A 22,756-nucleotide genomic window follows, 5' to 3' on the forward strand; every position below is an offset into this window, starting at 1 on the left:
TGGTTTTGGTCCTACAGTGACTAAGCTTTTTACTAAGTACAGTAATAATTACATGTTGCTTTAACCTTTGATCGTATGAAATCTGTTAGAAGATGCAACGTACCCCTGGGGATAAATGCAAGGCCTAATGGGTGGTATGTCTGCCTAGTAAATTGAAGCATCAGATGATTTATTTTTTAGACATTCTAAGGGTCACATGTGGCTCCGTAATTGCTTGTCTTCTTGATAAATATAAGAATCCATGCCGTCGTTAATTGTTAGTGATTAGCCTATGCATAGTTAACGTGCACAAATTTACTACCATAGATCTGCCACGGTTCTTCGTTCTTCTTACCGTTCAACATGACAACAAGGGTTGAACCCTTTAGGTCATCCCCTTTAGGTTATAGGAAGGGTTATCCTCTACAAGCATGCTAATGTCACTCAGCTGGGGTCTTTTGGGCCTCGTCTTGGTTAACATTCTTACGAGGAATGCTCCTTATCCATAGTGGAATGCATGACGTGTAATGGAGAAATTTACCGTGGACCCATGGACCACACGGAGAGTGGCCGGGAGTGCCAGCGCTGGGACCTTGAGGAACCACATAAACACCTTTTCCACCCTAAAAGGTATGAGACCCACTAGAAAGTGCAAACGGTAAGGGACGACATCCATCAGACTGTCTTCAGGTCATGATTTTCAGTCAATATGAGAAGCTTTGCCAATTTGGCAAAAATCCCTTTTGTTCGCCCTTTGTGTATTATGGTGATACCTCAAATCATGCAGTTTGTTGCAAAAACGTGGGCAATTACTTTTTTAAACGATCAAAATGATGATTTTTCACTAAAAGGTGAAAAAAATCCATAGACTAACATTGAAGGAGGGACAAGAGGAATGTAGAATATTATGGATACTTGGGGGTGGTTTGTTTTGAGTTAAGACATAGAAACCTTCTAGAACTCCCTAGCAACACACTAACAACCACACAGAACACATTATTAACCCCATAGCAACACCCTCGAAACCACTCAGAACACTTTAGCATTGTGGTGGTGAGTTTTTCAGGATTTTGTCAAACTTTAGTTGATGGTCAGATCATTTTTCAAAGGAATCAGATATCAACTGATAATGTTATGCTAAAGAAATTTGGTGTCATAAGTGGATCATTTGCCTCATGCTATTGAAAAGTACTGTGGAAAACAACTCAGCTATGCTGTAATCTGTCAAAACTACAAAATTACACTTTGTTTTGGAAAACATTATTCTTTATGGTTTCATAATTTCTTTGGACCATTCTCATTTTGCCAAGTTCCCTGCACATCTTTTCTCAATTACACATCTATTTTGTTTAGCATAGGAACTAACAGGGAACAGTTGACCACATTGCTACCTGATGTATAGTACATGCACTTTTCAGCCAATAAATGGCATTTTTGTTTTGTATGACCTTCCCAGTGCCCTAGTTACATCTTTATTAGTTATGGGAAACAACAATATCGTTAATCTTGAAATAAATGTCCGTTTGGTTTGTTTGAATACCCTCCCTTCAGAGTCTCTAAACACACAAAGTTTTTTTTTTCTTTTTTTATATCTCAGATTGCATGCATGGAAAATGCTCTTGACGTTATCCTAATCCGGAATGGCATTTGTGAGGAACTTTTAAAAATATTTGATAAATCAATAAATTGTTTTCCCACTTGACCTCATGGGAACTGGGCCATGCCCCCGTTTGATATAAATCACTACATCAAATGACTGCTTTGTGTGAACTTACCAAAGAGGCAAATTGTCTATGATGTCTTGAGCCTTTTTTTGTTTGTTTTAGAAGTACAAGAAGTTATAAAAACCCATTGAACACCACAAGGCAGACTACATGACCAGTCTGCAACATAAAGTTTCACATTATAGCCAACTTTAGTGTAAATATAACACTATAAATCAGTCATATATTCACTTATTGACTTTAAGTTATTTAAAAAAAAATATTATTAGAAAAAAATATTGGAAATGGCATGCACAATTACTAGGGGTGTGACAAGACACTTATCTCACAAGACGAGACAAGACACAAGATTGTGTTCACGAGAACGAGAGGAGATTTTTGCCCAATATTTTACAGAAATCCTCATGACTGGAAAAATAGTCTGCAGTACTACTTTATGAGTTTGAATTATCAAATGTATTGAAAGACTACAATGTACAAGCACTGTAAAAGGTTTTGCCACAAACTCAAATTATTTGATTTTCTCCAGTATGATTTCAGATGAGTCTCTTCAGAACTTTACATTAAGTATGAGCTTCCCGAACTTCTGATTGAGGCTGTGTGACCTCCTAATTGAACTCCTTTTCACAAATTGAACATAGAAATAAAAACAGTATAAATAACAAAAATAAATAACAGTATTTTGACTTAGTCTTTTTAAGTGCAAACAATAAGTGCAAGTGCAACCATAATCAAAGGACTCTCTCAGTATTCAAGTGCAAACAGAGACCAAAACAGAGACCAGAGCCACAACTACACAGTCCAGAGATAAGTTTGATATTGGGAGACGGGCTATCTTATGCAACCTAATTTGCGTGCATCAGGGAGTTCGTGTTTTACTTTCCCTTTCAAATTCGCGATCGCACTTACTCTGTGAATGGGGAGCGGCGGTGCTGAGCGCGCAATCTACAAGATAAGGCATTTATTTATCAGACGTTTAGGCTCTGTTGCGCTACGAATCATCCTCCATCGTCACGCAATCAGTGAACTGTGATTCGTGCTCTCTGCAGCTTGTGCTGGATGAGTAGAGCAGACGTATGAACAATAGTTTATAATGGTTTTTATTTTTATAAAAACCGCAAAACAACAGTGGAGGCATAATGTGAATGTAGCGGTGGCATATTCTATGCTAATTTCACCCTCAGGCTTTTCACTCGACGAGAAATCTCGTCACATTTTAGTCTTGCGAGATCTCGTGGCACGAGATCTCGTCACACCCCTATAACAATTACATTTTGGGTGTCGGATGATTTACACTACCATTTAAAAGTTTGTGGTCAGTAAGATTTTTTTACGTTTTTTGAAAGTCTCTTATACTCACCAAGGCATTTTTCTATTTAATATATTTCAAAATGTAATTTATTCCTGTGAAGGCAAAGCTGAATTTTCAGTTTCACGTGATCTTTCAGAAATCATTTTAATATGCTGATTTGGTGCTCAAGAAACATTTCTTATCACACTTGAAAACAGATGAGCTGCTTAATATTTAATATTTAATAATAATATATAGTAAAAAAAAAAGAAAACGTGATCATTTTTTTCATGTTTCTTTGATAAATAGAAAGTTCAAAAGAACAGCGTTTAATTAATATATAAATCTTCTGTATCTTTATAAATTCTTTTACTGTCACTTTTTTTGTCTTTGCTGAATACAAATATTAATTTATTTGTATAAAAAAATATCATCCGACACTGGAAAATTTAAAATTGTGACTTCTGCGTCTTTAAGTGTGTGCAGGGCAACAGGCTTCTGTCTTGTGTGCTTGGCTTAAGAACTGCTGTACCAGAAGCAAAGAGCATGTTATGTATTTTCTGGAGGTTATTAGAATTTTATCCTGGCTGTAAATCAAAGTTGCTGTAGAACTGGGATGGTTGATATGTGGCGTGTTAAGTGTGCTCGTTTTGCCCTTCTTATGACAGGTACCCCGATAAAGGTCTAAAGGACAACTACTGCAGGAACCCAGACGGGCGCCAGAGACCCTGGTGTTTCACCACCGATCCGAGCACTCCATGGGAGTACTGTAACATCAAACAGTGCGGTGAGTCCTATGTGTAAGATGAAGAGACAGAGGAGAACAAAAAAGAAGCCAGAGACAAAAAAAAAAAGAATGAAAAGAGGCAGAGTTTGCCAAATTTACAACTTCCTCTTCCTGTAGCCCAGGCTCCCCTCTCGTTTGGGACCCTCACAGGAATGTTGTTTGTAACCGGGATGAAGAGAGAGAGGAGGGTCCACCAATAAAACTCTCTTCTCTCTTTCTCTTTCCTCAGCTCTTGCCCTGTCTTTTCAGGACCGTGCCTCCGTGTTTATTTTTCCTCATCAGCGCAGTAGAGTGTTCCCTTATCTGCATGAGAGTAATGTGCTTGAGTTTCAAGTGCTATGTAAACCTTCCACGCTAAAGACAAAACACGCGTGTGGGTTTCAAACCCCCAGCGCGCTCAAACACACAAGCTCACAAGCGTCCAAAAACCTATTATTATAAGGACACCCCCCCTCCTCCTCATCGCACTGCCTCCATTTATTTTCATTAGAAATGCAACGGCATGTTGGTTCAAGTGGGAAGCGAGACAAAAACTCAGGCGTCCGACGCTCAGGCATTTTACCCTTATAGACCAAACCACGGGGGTCGCTTTTGTTTTTCAGTGCAGTTTGGCAACCCCTCCATCATAACCTTGAGCAAAATCCTGTGACAGATTCTCAAAGATCATCATCCTGGGAGACACTTTTTACCATGCTTTTTTCTATTTGGCAAAACACAGCTTCTTTTCAAACACCTCAGCATCTCAATAAGCAACTAAACAGAGTTAAACCATGTATCTCACTTCCCACCTGTGGAAATCATGATAGACGCTTCTGCTTTTACAAGAAGTGGATTTCTTCTTCTTGCAGAAAGAGCATCACCGTTAACAAGACTATTTGATCCTCTATAAAGCTAAACATGCTTTTAAAAATACCATGCTCCTTTTCAGTAAACACAGCAAGATTTTAAGGCACAGAGCACCTCATTGTTTCCAATTGCTTGACCTTTGCATTTGTCTTCATGACATTACACACCACTGCCTGAGTAAGCATTCTTTAGCGCAATAAAAAATGTGAACCTATCATTGAATGAATAGATTAACATCACATACGCTGGGATCCACTGTATAACTCTTCAAACTCTTACAGTGTATTGAACGCATTTGAGAGTTTGACTTTTTATTAGCAGGACGTGGCCCATTTCCCCTTACTGCTATCCTCATTAGCAGACTGAAGCCCTATCAGGTTATTGGAGGTAAACATAATAACTCTGTCTCTAATGAGCGTAATATATTGCAATGAGATGCATGGACAAAAACAATATATCATTCATGAAACGCTTACGTTTTACCCTAAAAAAAGCTCTGTAGGCTACTGTTTTAGCATTCGTCACAGACTTAGTGACTGCTTTGACTCATTCAGGAAGCATCTCTCTCCATTAAGCTGGACAAAGCTGTTGTTATTCCTCCCTGAAGCAGCGCTGTCTTAACAGTTAATGGTGAATCAATGATTCAGTGTTCATCATGCCTAAGGAGTGATATTATGCCTCATTCTCTCACTTCCTTTGTCTTTCTGTTTATGTTTTTCACCGTTTGCTCAGATTCAGACAACGGCGGTGACGTTGACAACACAACAAGTTGTTTTCGTGGACGCGGAGAGGGTTATCGTGGAACGGTTGGCATCACCCCTGAGGGATTGACCTGTCAGAGATGGGACGCCCAGTTTCCCCATCGACACTTTTATACTCCACAGAATTATCGTTGCAAGTAAGAAAATGCTTTTCATTTTGTATTTATATATTGTTCAAATATGTGTTGGTTGGACTTCCATGCTGGTTTATATTCATGCACAGCCAAACTTTGATGGCCTTTTTATAAGGTGGTAGGCTGAAGTTTTGCTGGAAAATCTACTTCAGTATACAAGAATCCCTTTCTGGGCAAGGCATCCAAGAAACATAGGGATGCAACGATATTGGACTTCTGCTTGATACCAAAAAGACGATATATACTATATAATTTGTTATTACTGACTGAATACCAATAAAAGCTCTAAACAAAATATATACTATATATGCCATTTTGTCAAAATAAATAATAATAATAATAATACAATAAAATCAATAGTTTTAAATTCTACAAGTACATTTGGGCATCACAACATTACAATTACATTACATAAACATAAACATTACATTACATAAAAAATATGAATATAATTTATTTTGTTTTTATATTCATTTTATATATTTTTGTATTCATTGTATATTCATTTTAAGATGCATGCAAAGTTAAATAGCCAATATCAACTAATACATATATATTATCAACCTAAATTATATGTATATGCACTGTATGTAACCAGTTCTGATGTATTGTACATCCCCCAAAAATAAATATGTTCACCAGGTATGCTGGTTTTTATCAGCAGGGCTTTCTGCCAGGTTCTGTCATCACTAGGAAAACCTGAATGTTTCCTCTCCCAGATTCTTACCTGTCATCATACTGGTTTATATTTTCAAGAAATGCAGATAATTCTTCAAAATCTGTAGTTTTAAAGCTCAATCGCAGTCTGTTTAACATATGCTCTGTAACAGTAACATGTGTGATGTGTGTGTATACGTGTATGATTAAAAGTACTTGTCGGCACGGCAGGGATCTCCGGGAGAACTACTGTAGGAATCCTGACGGCCGTCATCTCCCATGGTGCTTCACGACTGACCCCAGTGTACCTGTGGCGTTCTGCACAAACATTCCTCGCTGTGGAGTTCCAACCTCTGAACCTGAAGGTAAGAGTCATTCACAATATATTTGTCTGATATTTATTAGAAAGTTTGACGTTCCTGTTGAATGGTAGTATCATTGCAATGTTTTTCGGTTCTCATGCATTGCATACTGATAAAGTGTGTGCTTCGAGATGTGGCAAATGTTTAAACCGTTTCACCTCCCTTGATTTATTAACTTCATATCCACCCAAATACGTTACAGTGTATGTTCTTAAAGAACAGTAAAATGATATATACTGGGTAACACAAAGTACAAAACAAAGATGTACTGTATAAACTCTTGCAGAAATGTCATTAGTGTCTGCTTGACACACACAATCGGGTTTATGGCATTGGAAATACACTGTCTGTGAAATACACAGGGCTACTGTTTTTCTTCAGTGAAGCTACCATGGAAGGGCATTACCTTATTGGGTAGCTAATGTTCAAGAGAGTAACATGTTCTTTTTAACCATATTTGTCATGCAGTGGATCACATTATTGTACACGAATTCTTACAGACTAATCTGAGCTCAGACAGGGGCATTGATATACATTTAATTATATGTAAAATATCAGCATAAATCCATTATTATCAGAAAATCCATGGGGAAATTTACCTTTTTATTAAAATTTAAGGCATATTTGATACTTCTAAATGCATTTGAACATTCAGTGGATTCAGTGAAAATGTAAATCATCTTGTAAAAGCACTGTGGCAGCTGTAGCTTATTGGTAGAGAGTATCTCAAGTCGGTCACTGTCACCATGTCCTTGACCAGAGACATTTAACCCTTGAATTGCTTCTGAAGTACCGTGACATGTCTGACCCTGGTTTTGCCACCTCTATAGATGTGTATTTCTGTACTGGTGACTGTGAGTTATGCAAAAGCGGAAATTCCAGTACGCCTGGCGAGTTTACAGACAGTGACCATAAAACCTATTACACTTATTTGCTTTTTTAAGAAACATGTTTATAATCTAGCGGCTTGATCTTGTTTTCCATGATGTTATGGCTGGCATACTTCCAACTTTGTTTCGCTGGCTGGGTAAAAAAAAAGAGAAGGCAATAACTTTTGAAGTCATGCCTTCTTTGCATATCAAAACGACCCTCAAAAAAAACGTCCTTGCCTTTGTTCTTATTAATCCTCCCCAGCAAGACATAATATCTATATAATTTAGTTTCATGATGCTCAAGAATGCCATAGCTCTTTCTCCCTCCCCTTCTTTCTCTTTCATTTGCTCTTTCTTGGCTGTCTCGGCATCGGTACACAGTGGTCCCTGTAGTCCGATCTCTACGGCCACTAATGGGGGTTGTCTGAAACATGTGCAGGGAGCAGGAGCTGCAGTGTGGGAATGAGACAGCATGAGTCAAGCATTAATCACTGCTGACAGCTTCGTGTGACGGGCAGGGCCCAGGAGATGCTTCATAGAAGGACTCGCACAAGCGCTGATGTTAAGATCGATTTAGCTGCCGCTCCAGTCGAGGCCGTTGGGATGAGCTCGACTTTTGTGGTGCGCTGGGAGACCTGCTGTGTTTCCATAAGCAATGTGTTTCCACAAACCCGCTGTGTTTCTTTAAGCACTTTGGCTTGCAGAGTTTGATCATAATTTTAGGTTAACAGTGTTTGATTAAAGGCAGAACTCTCATTGGGATAATTACAACATCTATATTTGATCATGCTGCATTGCATCTTTCACTTTTTGTGCATAGAGGTTTTTTATTTTTTAACTGATTTCTCAATGTTCCTGCCATGAAAATAGCCTTAGCTGCTGCCGTGGCATAAAACAAACAAATGAATAAATTCTACCTTGTTACTCATCCCACAATGTTTGTGCTAGGGACATGAACCATTCTTCAAAACTGTGCGGCTGGCAGTGTTGTAATTGTTAACTAGAATTTTTTTTTTTTAAATGTTTTCTGTAATTGAAGTTTTATACTAAGAACTTAAACTTGAAAACCCTTTTAAACGAAAAATAGAAATGTTTTTCCATGCCAATAGGTTGATGTACTAAAATTAGCCTACTTAAAATAAAACTGAAGTAAAAATGTATTTAAGCTAAATAGAAACAAAATTAAAAATTAAAACAAAATCACAGAAGTTATAGAAATAAAAGCTAGTTTAATTTTTTTATAAATATTATAAGTATATAAATAATAGTAAACACCTGTGGCCAGTTGAGGAAAAATGCTTTTAACAACATAAATATTACTTTTCTGAGCAATTTGATGTATAGTTTTTTTGCTTGAAAATGATAAGCGTTTTGATTGCAAGCACCACTCACATTTTCTTTAGAAAATTTAAAAGATTGTGTTGCCTACAATAACTGCACTCTCCATTTTATAATCTCTGCATCTCTTGATTTTTCTAATTTTTCTTATTTCAGAGTGTTATACGGGCATTGGTGACACGTACAATGGCAAACGGGCAAAAACTCGTTCAGCCATTCCCTGCGCTCCATGGAAAGACCACAGTGAAAGGTAAAAGCTGGCCATACATGTCTAGACTGCAAAATAAACTTAAAGCTGAAATGTATATTTAAAGTTGTCTCTGCATATTAATCTGTGAGAAAGTATTTGAATTTTTTTGGTTAAAAAAAAATCCCTTCAACTTTAAACTGAATAAATAACAGACTCAGATTTAGACAGAAGAAATTGATTGTTTATAGTCTTTTGATATGAGAGATGACACAATTTTCTCTATGAATTTTATATAGTCCAGTATTAAGCAGAACCATAATTTAAAGTGGTACAGCGCATAGTTTCAGTCATGGACATTCACTCAGTTTCCATGGAAACCAAACTAGATCCACAACTTGCGATGCAGGATCTCAAGGACAATCCCATGATGCCTTTGTGCTGCTTTGCAAGGTCAACTCCATTTTGTCATTAGGTTCAAGGGTCAACTGCTGCAAGTTGTCGTTAAATTGGTGAGACTGAGTGAATAAACGAGACCGATGTTATGTGAAATATCTCATGTTTTTTTAAAATATTTAAACAGACAAGCATATGGAGCTATCAAATATGCATGCACAGTATTAGTTACAGCCATACTGCAGTGTTAAATAGCTATGGTTTATGTTCCTGCCAGGTGTGGTCTGTTTCCTCTAATGCAGTTATGGTTTTGCCTGTGCTTAATGTGAATTGGCACAGTTTTCAGTGAGTGTGTGTGTGTGTACTGTAAGTCTCAGAGGAGTTGACCAATCGCTTCCACAACAGGCCTGTGTTGTTTCTGCCATCCACACTCACCCTGAGATGTGTGGCGTTAAATAACTTCCCTGTTTTATGAACAAGTTCCAGGTCAAAGGTCGGCCTTTCCAGAACCCCCACCAACTCATTGATGCAAAGCGCAGGGATTGTCAGGTTTTGTTTGTCTTCGTTGAAAAAATAAGACCCTCACAGTTTTCCGAGGAAGAAAAACACGTTTTAGTGGAGGACCCCCATTCTGAAGATCTCTAATTGATAGTAAACGTGGACCAGTTGGGGTGACTCAATTCCCCAAAAATTACAGGCAGGCCAACCCAGCTGGAACGAGATTCTTTAGAGCCACCCTCTGACCCCTTTCCTCACCTTAACCCCTCACCATGAACACATCAAAGTCAATCGACTCCTTTATTTGGCCTGCAGCCTGTGAGCCGCCGTGGCCCGGTTGCAAAGGTCACTGCCGGGCAGGCATTAGGCATAGATTGTTTACATTGTATGAACCCTAGAGTAACACAGCAAGAAGATCATTGGTGTTATGCATATTTGTGCTCTTCGTTGTAGCACCTTTGGACTCTGGTGAACTTTTGGAGAATTGTAGCATCTTTACATCTGTGGAACCTCCTGAATCTGACTGATAATGTGGAAAAGCTTAGGGAAACGTCATGAGTAATGCACAAGCTAAATAATTCACCTTGCCTCCTGAGAGGAGCTCTACACAGCTGGGGCTTAAGATGAACTTATAAGAGGAAGACGTTTCTTTGGACTAAGTGGTTTTAGATGTATTGTCTTGTTACAAACACAGGATAGACGGTTTGATTAGTGTTAAATGACTTTGTATGTGCCTGAATGATGCACCTGTTTTGGATGTTTATATGTAGACTTTTCTTTTAAACCTGCACATGTTCTGAAAAGTTGTAATGATGAGGTTTGTTTTCATTCTCAGTAACGAAAGAGAAGTGGACTTGCTGACGGCTGAACAGGCGGGGAACTTCTGCAGAAACCCGGACAAAGACAAACACGGCCCGTGGTGTTATACCAACAGCTCATCTATCCCGTGGGACTACTGCTCTCTCAAACCCTGTGAGTGAGCAACACACGTCTGTGCTGACATTACCAACTGATTGAGACCTTTGGGTTCACTAAAAGTGCTACTTGAAACATGAAGAGATGAACACAGGCTGAGGAATTGGGGGCTAATGTAAACCACTGACCTCAAAAAGCGAAATGCTACAAAAGCTATAGTATTTTGTGATGCTGCATTAGGCTTTCTGTATTTTATTCATTTTGAACAGTCTACCTCGTCATACAATAACCGGAGGTAGGAGCAGAACTTAAAAATTTACAAAAGTAACAATACAAAATGTAAATGGTTACTTTTACTTCACTAAATTTTGAAAAGCAAAATATTTTTTAATCAGACACACTCCCAATACCATTTTTATTTATGACTGTAAACCACTGCAAAGTTGCAAATAAGTGGCTTGATTATAATAATGTATAGGTAAGCCATTTGTTTGAATCGGTTCCTTTTAATGAACTACTTTGTGTCCAAATTGGGTCTGAACCATTAGTTGAGACCCATTGCAAATCAAAAATATTTCAGTCAGTCACACAACTCACTCACTGATTTGATTGTAATTGTTATCTACGGTTTAAAAGATGTTCTAATGATCTTTGAAGATACCTTTATTCCCACCAAGGCTCCATTTAAACTGTTTTACAATTTACTATATTTTAAAATGTAATTTAATTCCAGTGAGGGCAAAGCTGAATTTTCAGCATCATTACTCCAGTCTTCAGTGACACATGATCCTTCAGAAATCATTCTAAAATGCTGCGCTCAAATAACATTTCTTCTTATTATCAATGTTTCAAACAGTTGTGTTTCTGAAAGGGATGGTTCAACCTAATTTCAACCTAGGGACCTTTGTACCATGACCTCGAGCCAAACATCCCCCAGAAGCTCATTTTCCCTTGGTCGAACATTATTAAAGTTAGAGCTTATTTAGAGATATCAGCCGAATGGCTTAGTGCAGGCGCTAATGTATCCAAGTTTGTATCCAACCCGGACGTCGAGGTCACTTCCGTGATTTGGGAAAAGCCTGTAAAAGTCCTTTGCATGTAAGGGAAAAGCTAGTGAATTTAACACTCCATAGAAATGTATCCAATTTTTGTATTATTTTTTTCCGAAGTATTGACAACTTAGTGTTAACTAATAATTGTTGCAAACTTGTACTACCAACAAAATATTGGTGCATTCCTAGAACTGGGCGTCGTTACACTACATCCTTATGCATCGCTTTCTGCCAGGACTTTTACAGGCTTTTTCCAAATCACTGAAGTGACCTCGACGTACGGGTTAGCAGTAGCATGAGCCGTCAGGCAAGTGTTATTTAAATAAACTCCTGATGTACTTACACACTTTCCAATGCCTAATTTTATGAGTTCAAAGTTCAAAAGAACAGCATTTATTTGAAATGGAAATCTTTTGTAGCATTATAAATGTCTTTACTGGCACTTTTGATCAATTTAATGCATCCTTGCTGAATAAAAGAAAAAGTATTATTGAACTTGAACTTACTGCCCCCAAACTTCTACAGTAGTGTAATTAATTAATTCACTGAATCAGTTGGAGTAGTTATGGAGTTAAGAACTCGTTCATAGCATTTAACAGCTCTCACACATTTTGATGTTTTATACTTAAGTTAATTAACGTTGCTAACTTTCTCTTGAGTTTTTCACTCTTAATAAAGTATGACTATTGAGTTATTTATACAATACAGACAAAAAACATATTTTTGACCATTATGTACCCACATTGCTGTATCGTATGTGCCTTCCTGTTGACTTGCACTCTCATCACTGACACCGCAGACTTGTGTTGAGCGTGTAGGCCATGTGTTATGAATCTACATGCGGCACATCAATCACTCACCCACACATGCGCACACACTTTCCACAGAGGCTTCAGTTTAATTAAAGAGTGTAAAGTCCAGGTGGCTCGGACTGTCAGCACTCCCTCTGTCTCTGTCACACTCACACTCACATGTATAAGTTAAGTTTCAATGCTGTGCAGGTCTAACTGGTCCCACATGCTAGACCAAGACTAGCCCTGTGCTAAAGACCTCACACACACTTTCACTCAAATTATACTCTAAACAGCCATCACACTGGTGACCACTTCTTCTTTTCATTTCTCATGCCTATTCATTGCTTAGAACAAAAATAAGCTTCCTGTTCCTTTTCCTTCCTTTTTAGGTGAGCCCTCACATAACAATCTGCCACAAAAAGGTAATCACATCCTTCAAATGTTGTTTGGCTATGCAATTTTCCAGCTGATATTCTTTCGTTTCGGATGACATTAGAAAGATTATTTCATAAACACATTATGCATTTGTATGTTTTTCTGTATTCTGACAAACTCATTTCTCTTCACAGATGAGGTTACAAAGACATCATGCTTTGTTCACAAGCAGGTGAGAATTGTCGGTGGCGGGCCTGTACCGATTAAAGAAGGCAGTTGGATGGTCAGCATACAGAGAGGGTAAGCAATTTGCAAAACATGTAGGTAATTTGAAATAATATAATTTACAAACACGGTGGTGTTCTAAGAATTGGTAACTCAAGACTAACCTATGTGTATTTATTGAACGGTAAAGAATAAGCATGTGATTTTGTAGACTTCATTGACTATAAAACATTTTTTTTTTTATGTCCTGCTTAAAATGATATAATGTAACAACAACAACAAGAATTTTTCATAAAGAAATTAGAAAATAAATTCTCATAAACAGACTTTTATTATTTTAAATATATTAAAGTTCTGTTGTTATGATTATTTTCATGTCTACTACTCTGAGTTGAGTCATGACAATGGCATTTGCTGTTGATATGGCATCAGAGAAAGAAAGAAAGAAAGAAAGAAAGAAAGAAAGAAAGAAAGAAAGAAAGAAAGAAAGAAAGAAAGAAAGAAAGAAAGAAAGAAAGAAAGAAAGAAAGAAAGAAAAAACTAAAAATAGCAGTGCACTATTAAGCATCACTATTAACATTACTATTAATGTTACTGTTGTAACAAACCCCTAAATGTAAGTATTAAACGTGAGCACAGAATTAATCTTATAGCATTATGTGTTTACTGATTTATTAATGTGTGATACTTTTAAGTTTTTCCAATGTATTTAGATTAAGTTACAGGAAAATTACAACGAAAGTGAACAGTATTCACTTTCTTTATATCATACAATAAATATACTACATTGCAGGCAGATACAATTCCCTCCAAATAAAGTGCAGTTGTCTCTGAAGTCAGTGCTCGCACAGCTTCTCAGAAGTAAAGCCCTATGCTGTCATGTTTTATAATGTGAGAGGCACATATTGGAGATGCTTCACTGTCTTGTGTCTCTCGGTCTCTTCAGGAGCACTCACTGGTGCGGAGGTTCTCTGGTCAGGGAGGAGTGGGTGCTGACAGACAGACAGTGCTTCTCGTCATGGTAATTATCTCCAGCCTTGCTGCACAATCACCATCATGCCCTGACCGTGATCTCTGGATTCTCAGGGTCACAAGGTCAATGATCAGCGGGCTTCCAGGATTTGTCTCGTGCATGTAACTCAACAAATCAAAGCTGCGGATGTTTTTAGAACATGCATCTCTTGGCATGAGACATCCATTTATCTACATATCCACAAAAGAATTGTCATTATAAATTTAATGGAGAATCAAGCTTAGCTTGATCTTTTTGAGATAAAAACAGTTCATTTTACTATGAAAACGTACTGTAACATGTCAAGTCAAGTCAAGTCAAGTCAAGTATATTTGTATAGCGCTTTTCACAATACAGATTGTATCAAAGCAGCTTCACAGTATTAAATTAAAATAATACAACAAGGTTTGTTTCAAGTGGAATTTTTTAACATCCTGCCAAGTAAAAAAAAAAAAGACCATTTATGCTGGCTTATTCTGAACTTTTTAATTAAAGAAAGAGGTTGTTGGTGCAATTAAACCACACACTATATTGGACTTGCAAACATGCAGTTTGCTAGTAAAGTTGATGCAAAGTGCCATAACTCATTGCACATTTAAAGAGTATGGAAGCCAATTCTCGGCACATAAAAAAATTATAATAACTGAGCATTAAAAATGTCAAAATTATGACTTACTAAATCGAAATTATGACTTTAAAAGTCATAGTAAAGTTGTTCAATGAAAACTGCCACCTCATGCAGCCACATCCGTTTTTTTCTTCCTGCACCAAAGCTTGTTCTTGCTTAAAATCCTTTAAAGAGTGCGTTTGCTCTCAGCTATTCCATGCCATTCCGCTTATGGGAATTTCAAGAAGTTCAAGAATAAGAATTTCATCATTACTAGCTAAAACCACGTTTAAAATACTCCTAATGTGTTCACAATGCATCCTGTGTCAGGACGCGTCAGATCAATGAGCAGCGAGTCATAATTTTGACTTTTTAATCTCACATCATGACTTTTAAAGTGACATTTCGTGACATTATGGCATTTCGATTTACTAAGTCTTAATTTCGACTTTTCATTCTAAATATGTTTGTTTTCTTATGTGGCGGGAATAGGCTTCCATACAAGGTGTTCCATACAAAAACACCTTGTAAAAATGGGCATAACATTTTTTAACTAAACAATTGTCACAAAAAAATGTATGAAATGACCTTAAAGAGAAAATAACTCAATTAAAATATTTTTTGCCCGAAACTTGAAACCCTAATTTGATCATATGCTTTTTCCCTCAGCGTGCCTGACCTATCAGAGTACAGAGTTTGGCTTGGTATATCCCATTTGAACGAATCGGGTGAGAATGACTTTCACAGACAGGAGAGGAGAATCTCACACGTCATCTGTGGCCCTGAAGGCTCTAGTCTCGCCCTTCTCCGACTGACTCGGTAAGACCTGTCGATTAATCAATATGTGTATCATTAATGTATTCCACGTCTGATCTTATTCCTTTGTTGTTGATGAAATGACCTCTCTGTTCCTCTTTCACACAGATCTGCGGTTATAAGAGAGCGTGTCAGAACTATTCAGCTGCCCGTGGCTGACTGCAGCATTCAGGAGGACACCATATGCTCTGTGTACGGCTGGGGTGAGACCAAAGGTAGGTTCAACTTAAGAGCTAGTCTTCAGAGACTCCCCACCACCTGACAACTTTGCAGGCACACAACATTGCTGTCATCCTCCAACCTAACAACGTCTGAGGCCCTGTCCCAAATGGCACACTTCATATGCACTTTCGGTCTTGTGGACTTACAATGGCTGCCGCGTGCGCATGTCCGTTAAGTCCATGAGACCGTAGGGCGTCCCATTTGTCATTTTAGGTTTCAGAAGGGTGTTTGTGAGCACCCCCTTTGTGATTGATATGCGCCCTCGATGCACACTTTTGCCGAGTCTGCACTCATAGACAGACACTTGGGTACAGAGCACCAGCCTCAGTAAATGTTGCTCACAATTCAACGCCATTCTCATCTCTAATGTTGTTTTCACATTTGAGGTTTTGTTGTAGACACAGCTTCAGTTGACCAAAGTTTGGTTCAAAGTTTGGTTGTGAATCTATTACCCAAACTTGGGTGCGCACAAAAGAACGACACTCAAATTAATTAAAAAAATGGGAACTGAGTTGGTAATTAACCTGGGCCCATGGCAAACCCCCCCCCCCCCAAAAAATCCAATAAAAAGTGCCAAAAAAGCTCAGAATATTTAATATGAGAGCAAAAAAAACAAAACATCCTCTTCAGAGTTCTAGTTTTGTTGCCAAGTTACAATAATAAACAGCTTCCAAAAGTATTCACGTTGATGATGAAAGCATTTTGGAAGCGATTTGCAGTTTGGAACTACATGTACAGTAACAGTATGAAAGCAGGATGATTGAAGGCACATATTCATATTCAAGCAAACATGCCAAATGTGAAAACTTGCATACTGTAGCTTATCTAATATATGCTTTTCTGGCTTTTTTAGGCACTGGAGATGAGGGGACATTGAAAAGGGTTAGTCTGCCTATAGTGAGCAACGAACGATGCCAGCAGCTTCACAAAGGGTCTCTTCCGATAACTAGTTCTAAACTGTGTGCTGGTGGCAGAAGGGATGAAGGAGTGTGTGAGGTGAGTTTATTCATCACATTTAAGGCCAATTTATACTTCTGCGTCGGGTGCGCGTAGAAGGTACGGCGTAGCATACGCATTGACGTGTACCATACGTCTTACCCTTCGCCGTACCCTGACGCGCACCTCCTCAAAAATTTAACTACGCGTCGCGGCGACGCGGACCGCAAGATCTGTGATTGGTCGGCTGGATAGCATCGCGTTTCCTCCTACGCATTTCCGGAATGATCTTCTGCACTCTGCACCGCCCGCCCGCCATTTTTAAATTCCGAAGATCAGTGAAGAGCCATGGAAATAGACCAAGTGACCGAGAGATTGCTTGAAGAAGTGCGGAAATACAGCCATCTGTATGACTCATTCAGTCGCCATTGCTCGTAGAGACCTAAACTCAAAACAGCCGCGAGGAATGTAAACACAGTGGAACTTTAAAACCCACCCGCGCCAACTACCGTTTCACAGACATTCGCAGAAGTATAAATGCTCACGATGGCGTCGCCTACGTGCGTAGCCTACGACGTACACTACGGCGTACACTCGACGCAGAAGTATAAATTGGCCTTTACTCTGCTGGATTGACTGCTCAAAAGTTTGGGGTCTGTAAGTTTTTTTCTTTAAATAAAGTATTGCCAAGTTTTAGCACGGATGCATTAAACAGATCAAAAGTGACAGTACTTCTACATTGTAAAAAAAAAAAACATGTTCTTTTGAACTTTCTATTCCACAAAGAATCCTGAAAGTCTCATGGTTTCCACAAAAATAGTATACAGTACAACTGTTTTGTACAGGTCAACATTGATGATAATAAGAAATGTTTCTTGAACACCAAATCAGCATATTATAATGATTTCTGAAGGAAAAAGATTAATGTGCCCTGAAGAAATTCAGCTTTGAATAAATTAGTCTACATTTTAAAATATATTCAAATAGAAACAGTTCTTTTAAATTGTAATAATATTTCACAATATTACTATTTTACTGTATTTTTAATTAAATAAATGCAGCCTTGATGAGCATAAGAGACTTCTTTCGGAAACATTAAAAAATCTTACCGACCCCAAATTTTTGACCGGTAGAGTTTATCTTAATCGCTTCCACCTTCTACCTTTGTTACACTTTGGATGTATTTCTAAATATTTATTTTTGTCCTATTGCTTTTTTTTTCATGCTCACAGAAAGACTATGGCGGCCCTCTAGTATGCCAAGAGAGTAACAGTAAAGTCATTGTTGGCGTGAGCATAAACGGCAGAGGATGTGCCCGACACAACCGACCGGCCATTTTCGTGAATGTGGCCTTCTATACTGGATGGATTCATAAAGTGTACAAAAATTATCCAAACTCAGAACTAAACAACTGATGAAGAACATTTTAAGATCACACGAGCAGGATCGGACATACGATCTGATATATAACACAAATACAGAATCTCCATAAATCCGACAGTTTATTTCTTGATTTAAGGATCATCTGAACAGCTCTTGTTGAAAAAGTTCTTGAGAACTTTCCCAGCTTGGCCGTGAAACATATATTCAGAAACTACTCAAAGAGCTAAAACTGAGGCTGAAACTGTTGCTCTGAATTCAAGCAATTTGTACACCTAATAATGCCAGAACCGCAGAGCAAGGCGCTGGAAGACAGTCTCTAAAGGCTAAATTCGCAACTAGCCATACGGAAAGATAAAGACTACTGGACCAAAGTGCGGACGAGTAGCCAGAATCTGTTTCAAGAATCAAACTCAATTCCTGGCAGCCAACCAAAAACCTCAAGTCCTCGAAGAGAAATCTTGCTGCAGTGTGCTACAAAGCATTCATATGTATGTTCAACCCACACATTACCCATCAAACTAACAATCTGGACTTCAGTTGGGATATTGGATTCAGAGACCTAACCCAAGTTTGAGTCTGGATTCAGACCAGGACTTGAAATATGGATACAAACTTTTGAGGTCCCAACAGGAATCTGCCGTTCCCTCATTTAAAAGAGCTCAAAGCTGACCGACGTACCCGCTACATATTTCGGGCCGCTCCTCATCGAGAAAGAGGGCTGTTATGATTATAAGTACTTGTTGATATAAAACCCTCATTAACGGTGTCATTCAAAAAGCCCCCCGATAAAGTATTAGCTGTTAGCTGTTAGCATAGCGTGTGCAGACTTAATGTAGAATATCTTATGGGTAAAAGTATACACAGAAGGCTTTTTTTGCGTTTATGCTCCTGATAATACTTGAAAACACACATGAGAAGAGGTCACTGTGTCCTTCAATAACACCTCCTCATGTCGCCGTTACAGATCGTCGTTTCTTCAACGTTGGTGTTTATATAGTCAAAGGTGTTCCATCCATTTCCACTGTTGATATTTTGTCCACAAGCCTGAATGGAGATGACATGACCTGCTTGTAATGACATGAAAAAAAAAAATGAAAAAAAATATCGCACTTGTCATAACATATCAGCATCTGAGTTTCCCATATACTATGTTTGGTTTAGAGCGGAATTCAGAGGAGGATTTGGAAATGTGTGTTGTAAATACTGTGGTCATGGGAGTGGGGTAATCACTCCCAGTTCTTTTTGTAGGTCTCATAGACCTTTATAAGATGTTAGGGGACGGTGGCCTCCTCCATCCCAGTGCCGTAATGTGTGCTCATTGGGTGGTTTTATATATATGTAAATATATCATTATTAACTCCAAATGCACATTGTGTCAGTGTACGCTAAGTGTTTAATACAATAATGAGTGGGATATTTTTTATGTTCATTGAATGGAGCGTGTGTGATTGCGTTCAATGTTGCAAAGATGCATTGAAGCCGAAACGTGCACCTCTGCAGGACAGAGAGCAAAGCGAGCCACATCGGGAATAAAGGGCAGTTAAGGAAATTTACAGATTAACTTAGCTGTTATTCAGATCAGAGCCGTTTGTAAGATAAATCCGAGTGATTTTCTTTCTTGTGTGGTCTTGGATCGCTCATTCCGCGAGCGCCTCGTTCTCTCACGCTGGCCTGCCTCCAAAAACAATCAACTTGGGAAATTACCTCCAAAAATCATGTCGGCTTAAACAAATAGCTCTCTGAGTGATGGCTCGTAAGTGTTTGTATTCCAACCACTCCCGATGCTAATTATGTTGGTTAAAATGAAGGATGAGTTTAATTTGTAAGAGTCCTGAGGCACAAGTCCTTATGTAAGGACGTTGTTGAACACATTGAGATTAGTGTTACTAAAGCACAATACAAGGCAAAAGAGTCCTTTAGTGTTACCTCATTTGGCTTTAACGTTTATCAGAACAAATGTTTTCTTTTTTTGTTTGTGTGTAGTTGTGTTGGAACAATACGAAACCTGTGTTTAAAGAAACCTTGAAGCTGCTGGAAGATGAAGCGGCTTGGTCTGAACAATTTAAGGAATGGGGGCAAATTAAATTGTAGTGTATTGGTGCGAAACCTGTGTCGCATTCCCTTACCAGGTGATTGCCATTATTTTCAGTGCAAACATTCTCCTTTTACATATATGCAAATTAGGCTCATTTTGCAGTGTGCATCATTCACGATCATTCACCCACCAATATTTGCCTATCGCAATTAACTTCCCCGGTAGACAACAAACTCAATTTAATTTTAATTTCAAGAGATATTTGTGTACATCTATTGAGCATGACAGTACAGATTTTTTTTTTTTGTTGCACTGTTACTTCATTTACATAATTCCTTTAGTGATTCGGAAGCTAAAACATGGAAATCTACCAGATAAAAAAAATATGCTTTTGGTAAAAAAAATTATATTGAGATAATTATTATGAGATTAAATGTCATGAAATAATAGGTGACAAAATTATGACATAGAAAATAATTTATGAGATCAAAATTGAGATAAAAAGTCAGTTATGACAAAAATGTTTAATTATGAGTTACATTTGAGATGAAGTCGAAACTGAAATAAAAAAAGCGTAATTATGACTTTAAATTATGGCAAACTATGGCAGTCAAAATTATCTCAAGAAATCATTTGTCTTTATTTGTCATAATTACTATACAGTAATGGACTTGTGTCCATTTAGATTTTTTTGTAAATTTTGTCACCTATTATTTCATAATATTGACTTTTTATATCATAATTGTGACTTTTTATCACATACACTTTTTAAGTCACAAATATGCCATAAATGTGACCCTGGATCACAAAACCAGTCATAAGTCGCACAGGTATATTTGTGGCAATAGCCAACAATACATCGTATGGGTCAAAATTATCGATTTTTCTTTTATGCCAAAAATCATTTGGATAGTAAGTAAAGATCATGTTCCATGAAGATATTTTGTAAATTGCCTACCGTAAATATATCAAACATTTATTTTTGTGAGTGAATGCATCAAAATCGTGAACATAAATGGACAAGTTTAAAGGCGATTTTCTCAATGTTTCGATTTTTTTGCACCCTCAGATTCCAGATCTTCAAATAGTTGTATCTCGGCCAAATATTGTCCTATCCTAACAAACCATACATCAATGGAAAGCTTATTTATTCAGCTTTCAGATGATGTATAAACCTCAATTTTGAAAAATGTACCCATGTGACTGGTTTTGTGGTCCTGGGTTACTTATCTTATCATTTTAGTTTCCCCTTTATTTTGATGGTCACTTTAACACATTCTGTAAGTAATGTTGCGTTGCACCTACATGTCTACTAACTCTCATTAGAGTGTAGAGTATTAGTAGACTGGTAGGGTTAGAGTTAGAATAATTTGACATGTACTTGCAAAGTTACTTATTGTCATAATGTCTGTTGGAGGACCATCACAATAAAGATTTAGCAGATATTAAGCAGACAGTCTACTAATACTCTGATGAGAGTTAGTTGACATGTAGTTGCAAAGTTACATTCAACAGACTGTTCAAAAGGGACCATCAAAATAAATTGTTGTCATAATTATGATTTACCAAAGCATAATATTTTTCCCCTTGTGTAAAAATGGGCTTCCAAAAATCCAACCAAAACAAAACGAAAAAGACAGGCAGTGTGTGCAAAAGACGCTGCTATCAGCAGGTGCGCTTAAACTCTGAATTCCTCCCTGTGTGTCTGAAGAAGCCTGTGGTCCATCAGAGTTTGCGTGTATTCGATCGGTTTCTCCTCTCTCTGATGTCTGTATGTGAGAAAGACTGCAGGTGTCCATTTTTGAATGTATATTAAGCTGCTACGGACAATGTAAAGTTGTAAAATGTTGTCTTTGTACAGTGTGTTTAATGTCTCACATATTCATGTACAGTAATATTCATACTCAATGTATTATTCACCTCTTACTCCAACAACAGTATTTATCATCTTTCCTGTTTGTGTTTATTAAAATATATTATGTGCCTTTACTTCTGCATATCTGGCAAGTATCTCTCGAATAGCAATAATAAAGATGAAGAGAATAATAATAATAATAAAAATAAAAAAAACTTTCCCCACACATCACTGAAACTGGAAAGTTTTTGCTCACTTGATAGGTGGAAATGTTTGTGTATGCCTCCCAAGTGCTTTAGATATGAGATTTTCCTCATCATTTAGCAGATGCCCTGTCATCTAAACCATTTCACAGCATACTGAATCCACAGATGGTCCAGAACAGCCTAGGGTGAAATACACCGAATTAAAATTTGTTTTTCCCTTGAGCTTTTGAATACCCTTTTATTGAGACAAAATTCCTGTTGCTTTGGTGAGCAGTCCTAAATTTAAATAGTATTGGAACAAAATGGTGTATGTAGAGGAAGGGGGCGTTATATCACTCAAATGCAAAAATTCAAACTATTTTTGTCCGTTCACTATCACTTCAACATGAAATTCTCTGCTGCCCTCTTCTGGTGGGTTATCTTCAACAGGACTCTATGATAAAAAAATTTAACCCAGCATTATAATAAATGATTTACAAACAGCTGGTTGC

The 22,756-nt window shown here is 37.7% G+C and overlaps 2 protein-coding genes across 3 annotated transcripts in view; one reads left to right on the top strand and one right to left on the bottom strand.

Moving 5' to 3' along the window:
* Positions 1-22,193, top strand: part of hgfb (hepatocyte growth factor b) — a 32,065-nt gene extending 9,872 nt beyond the window's left edge. For both annotated transcript variants that reach the window (XM_082181805.1, XM_082181806.1), the window contains 13 exons: positions 489-609; positions 3,663-3,781; positions 5,360-5,525; positions 6,411-6,544; positions 8,908-9,001; positions 10,668-10,804; positions 12,983-13,015; positions 13,163-13,268; positions 14,140-14,214; positions 15,482-15,631; positions 15,737-15,843; positions 16,704-16,846; positions 18,019-22,193. In XM_082181805.1, the coding sequence (XP_082037931.1) occupies positions 489-609; positions 3,663-3,781; positions 5,360-5,525; positions 6,411-6,544; positions 8,908-9,001; positions 10,668-10,804; positions 12,983-13,015; positions 13,163-13,268; positions 14,140-14,214; positions 15,482-15,631; positions 15,737-15,843; positions 16,704-16,846; positions 18,019-18,201 (1,568 nt within the window). In that variant the 3' untranslated portion in view covers positions 18,202-22,193. The remainder of the gene's footprint in view (positions 1-488; positions 610-3,662; positions 3,782-5,359; positions 5,526-6,410; positions 6,545-8,907; positions 9,002-10,667; positions 10,805-12,982; positions 13,016-13,162; positions 13,269-14,139; positions 14,215-15,481; positions 15,632-15,736; positions 15,844-16,703; positions 16,847-18,018) is intronic.
* LOC309507535 (uncharacterized protein) overlaps positions 1-22,756 on the bottom strand; it is a 367,884-nt gene that overhangs the window by 38,598 nt on the left and 306,530 nt on the right. The window lies entirely within an intron of this gene.

The sequence above is a fragment of the Leuciscus leuciscus genome, assembly GCF_965113295.1.
Source record: "Leuciscus leuciscus genome assembly, chromosome: 10".
Taxonomy (NCBI): Eukaryota; Metazoa; Chordata; class Actinopteri; order Cypriniformes; family Leuciscidae; genus Leuciscus; species Leuciscus leuciscus.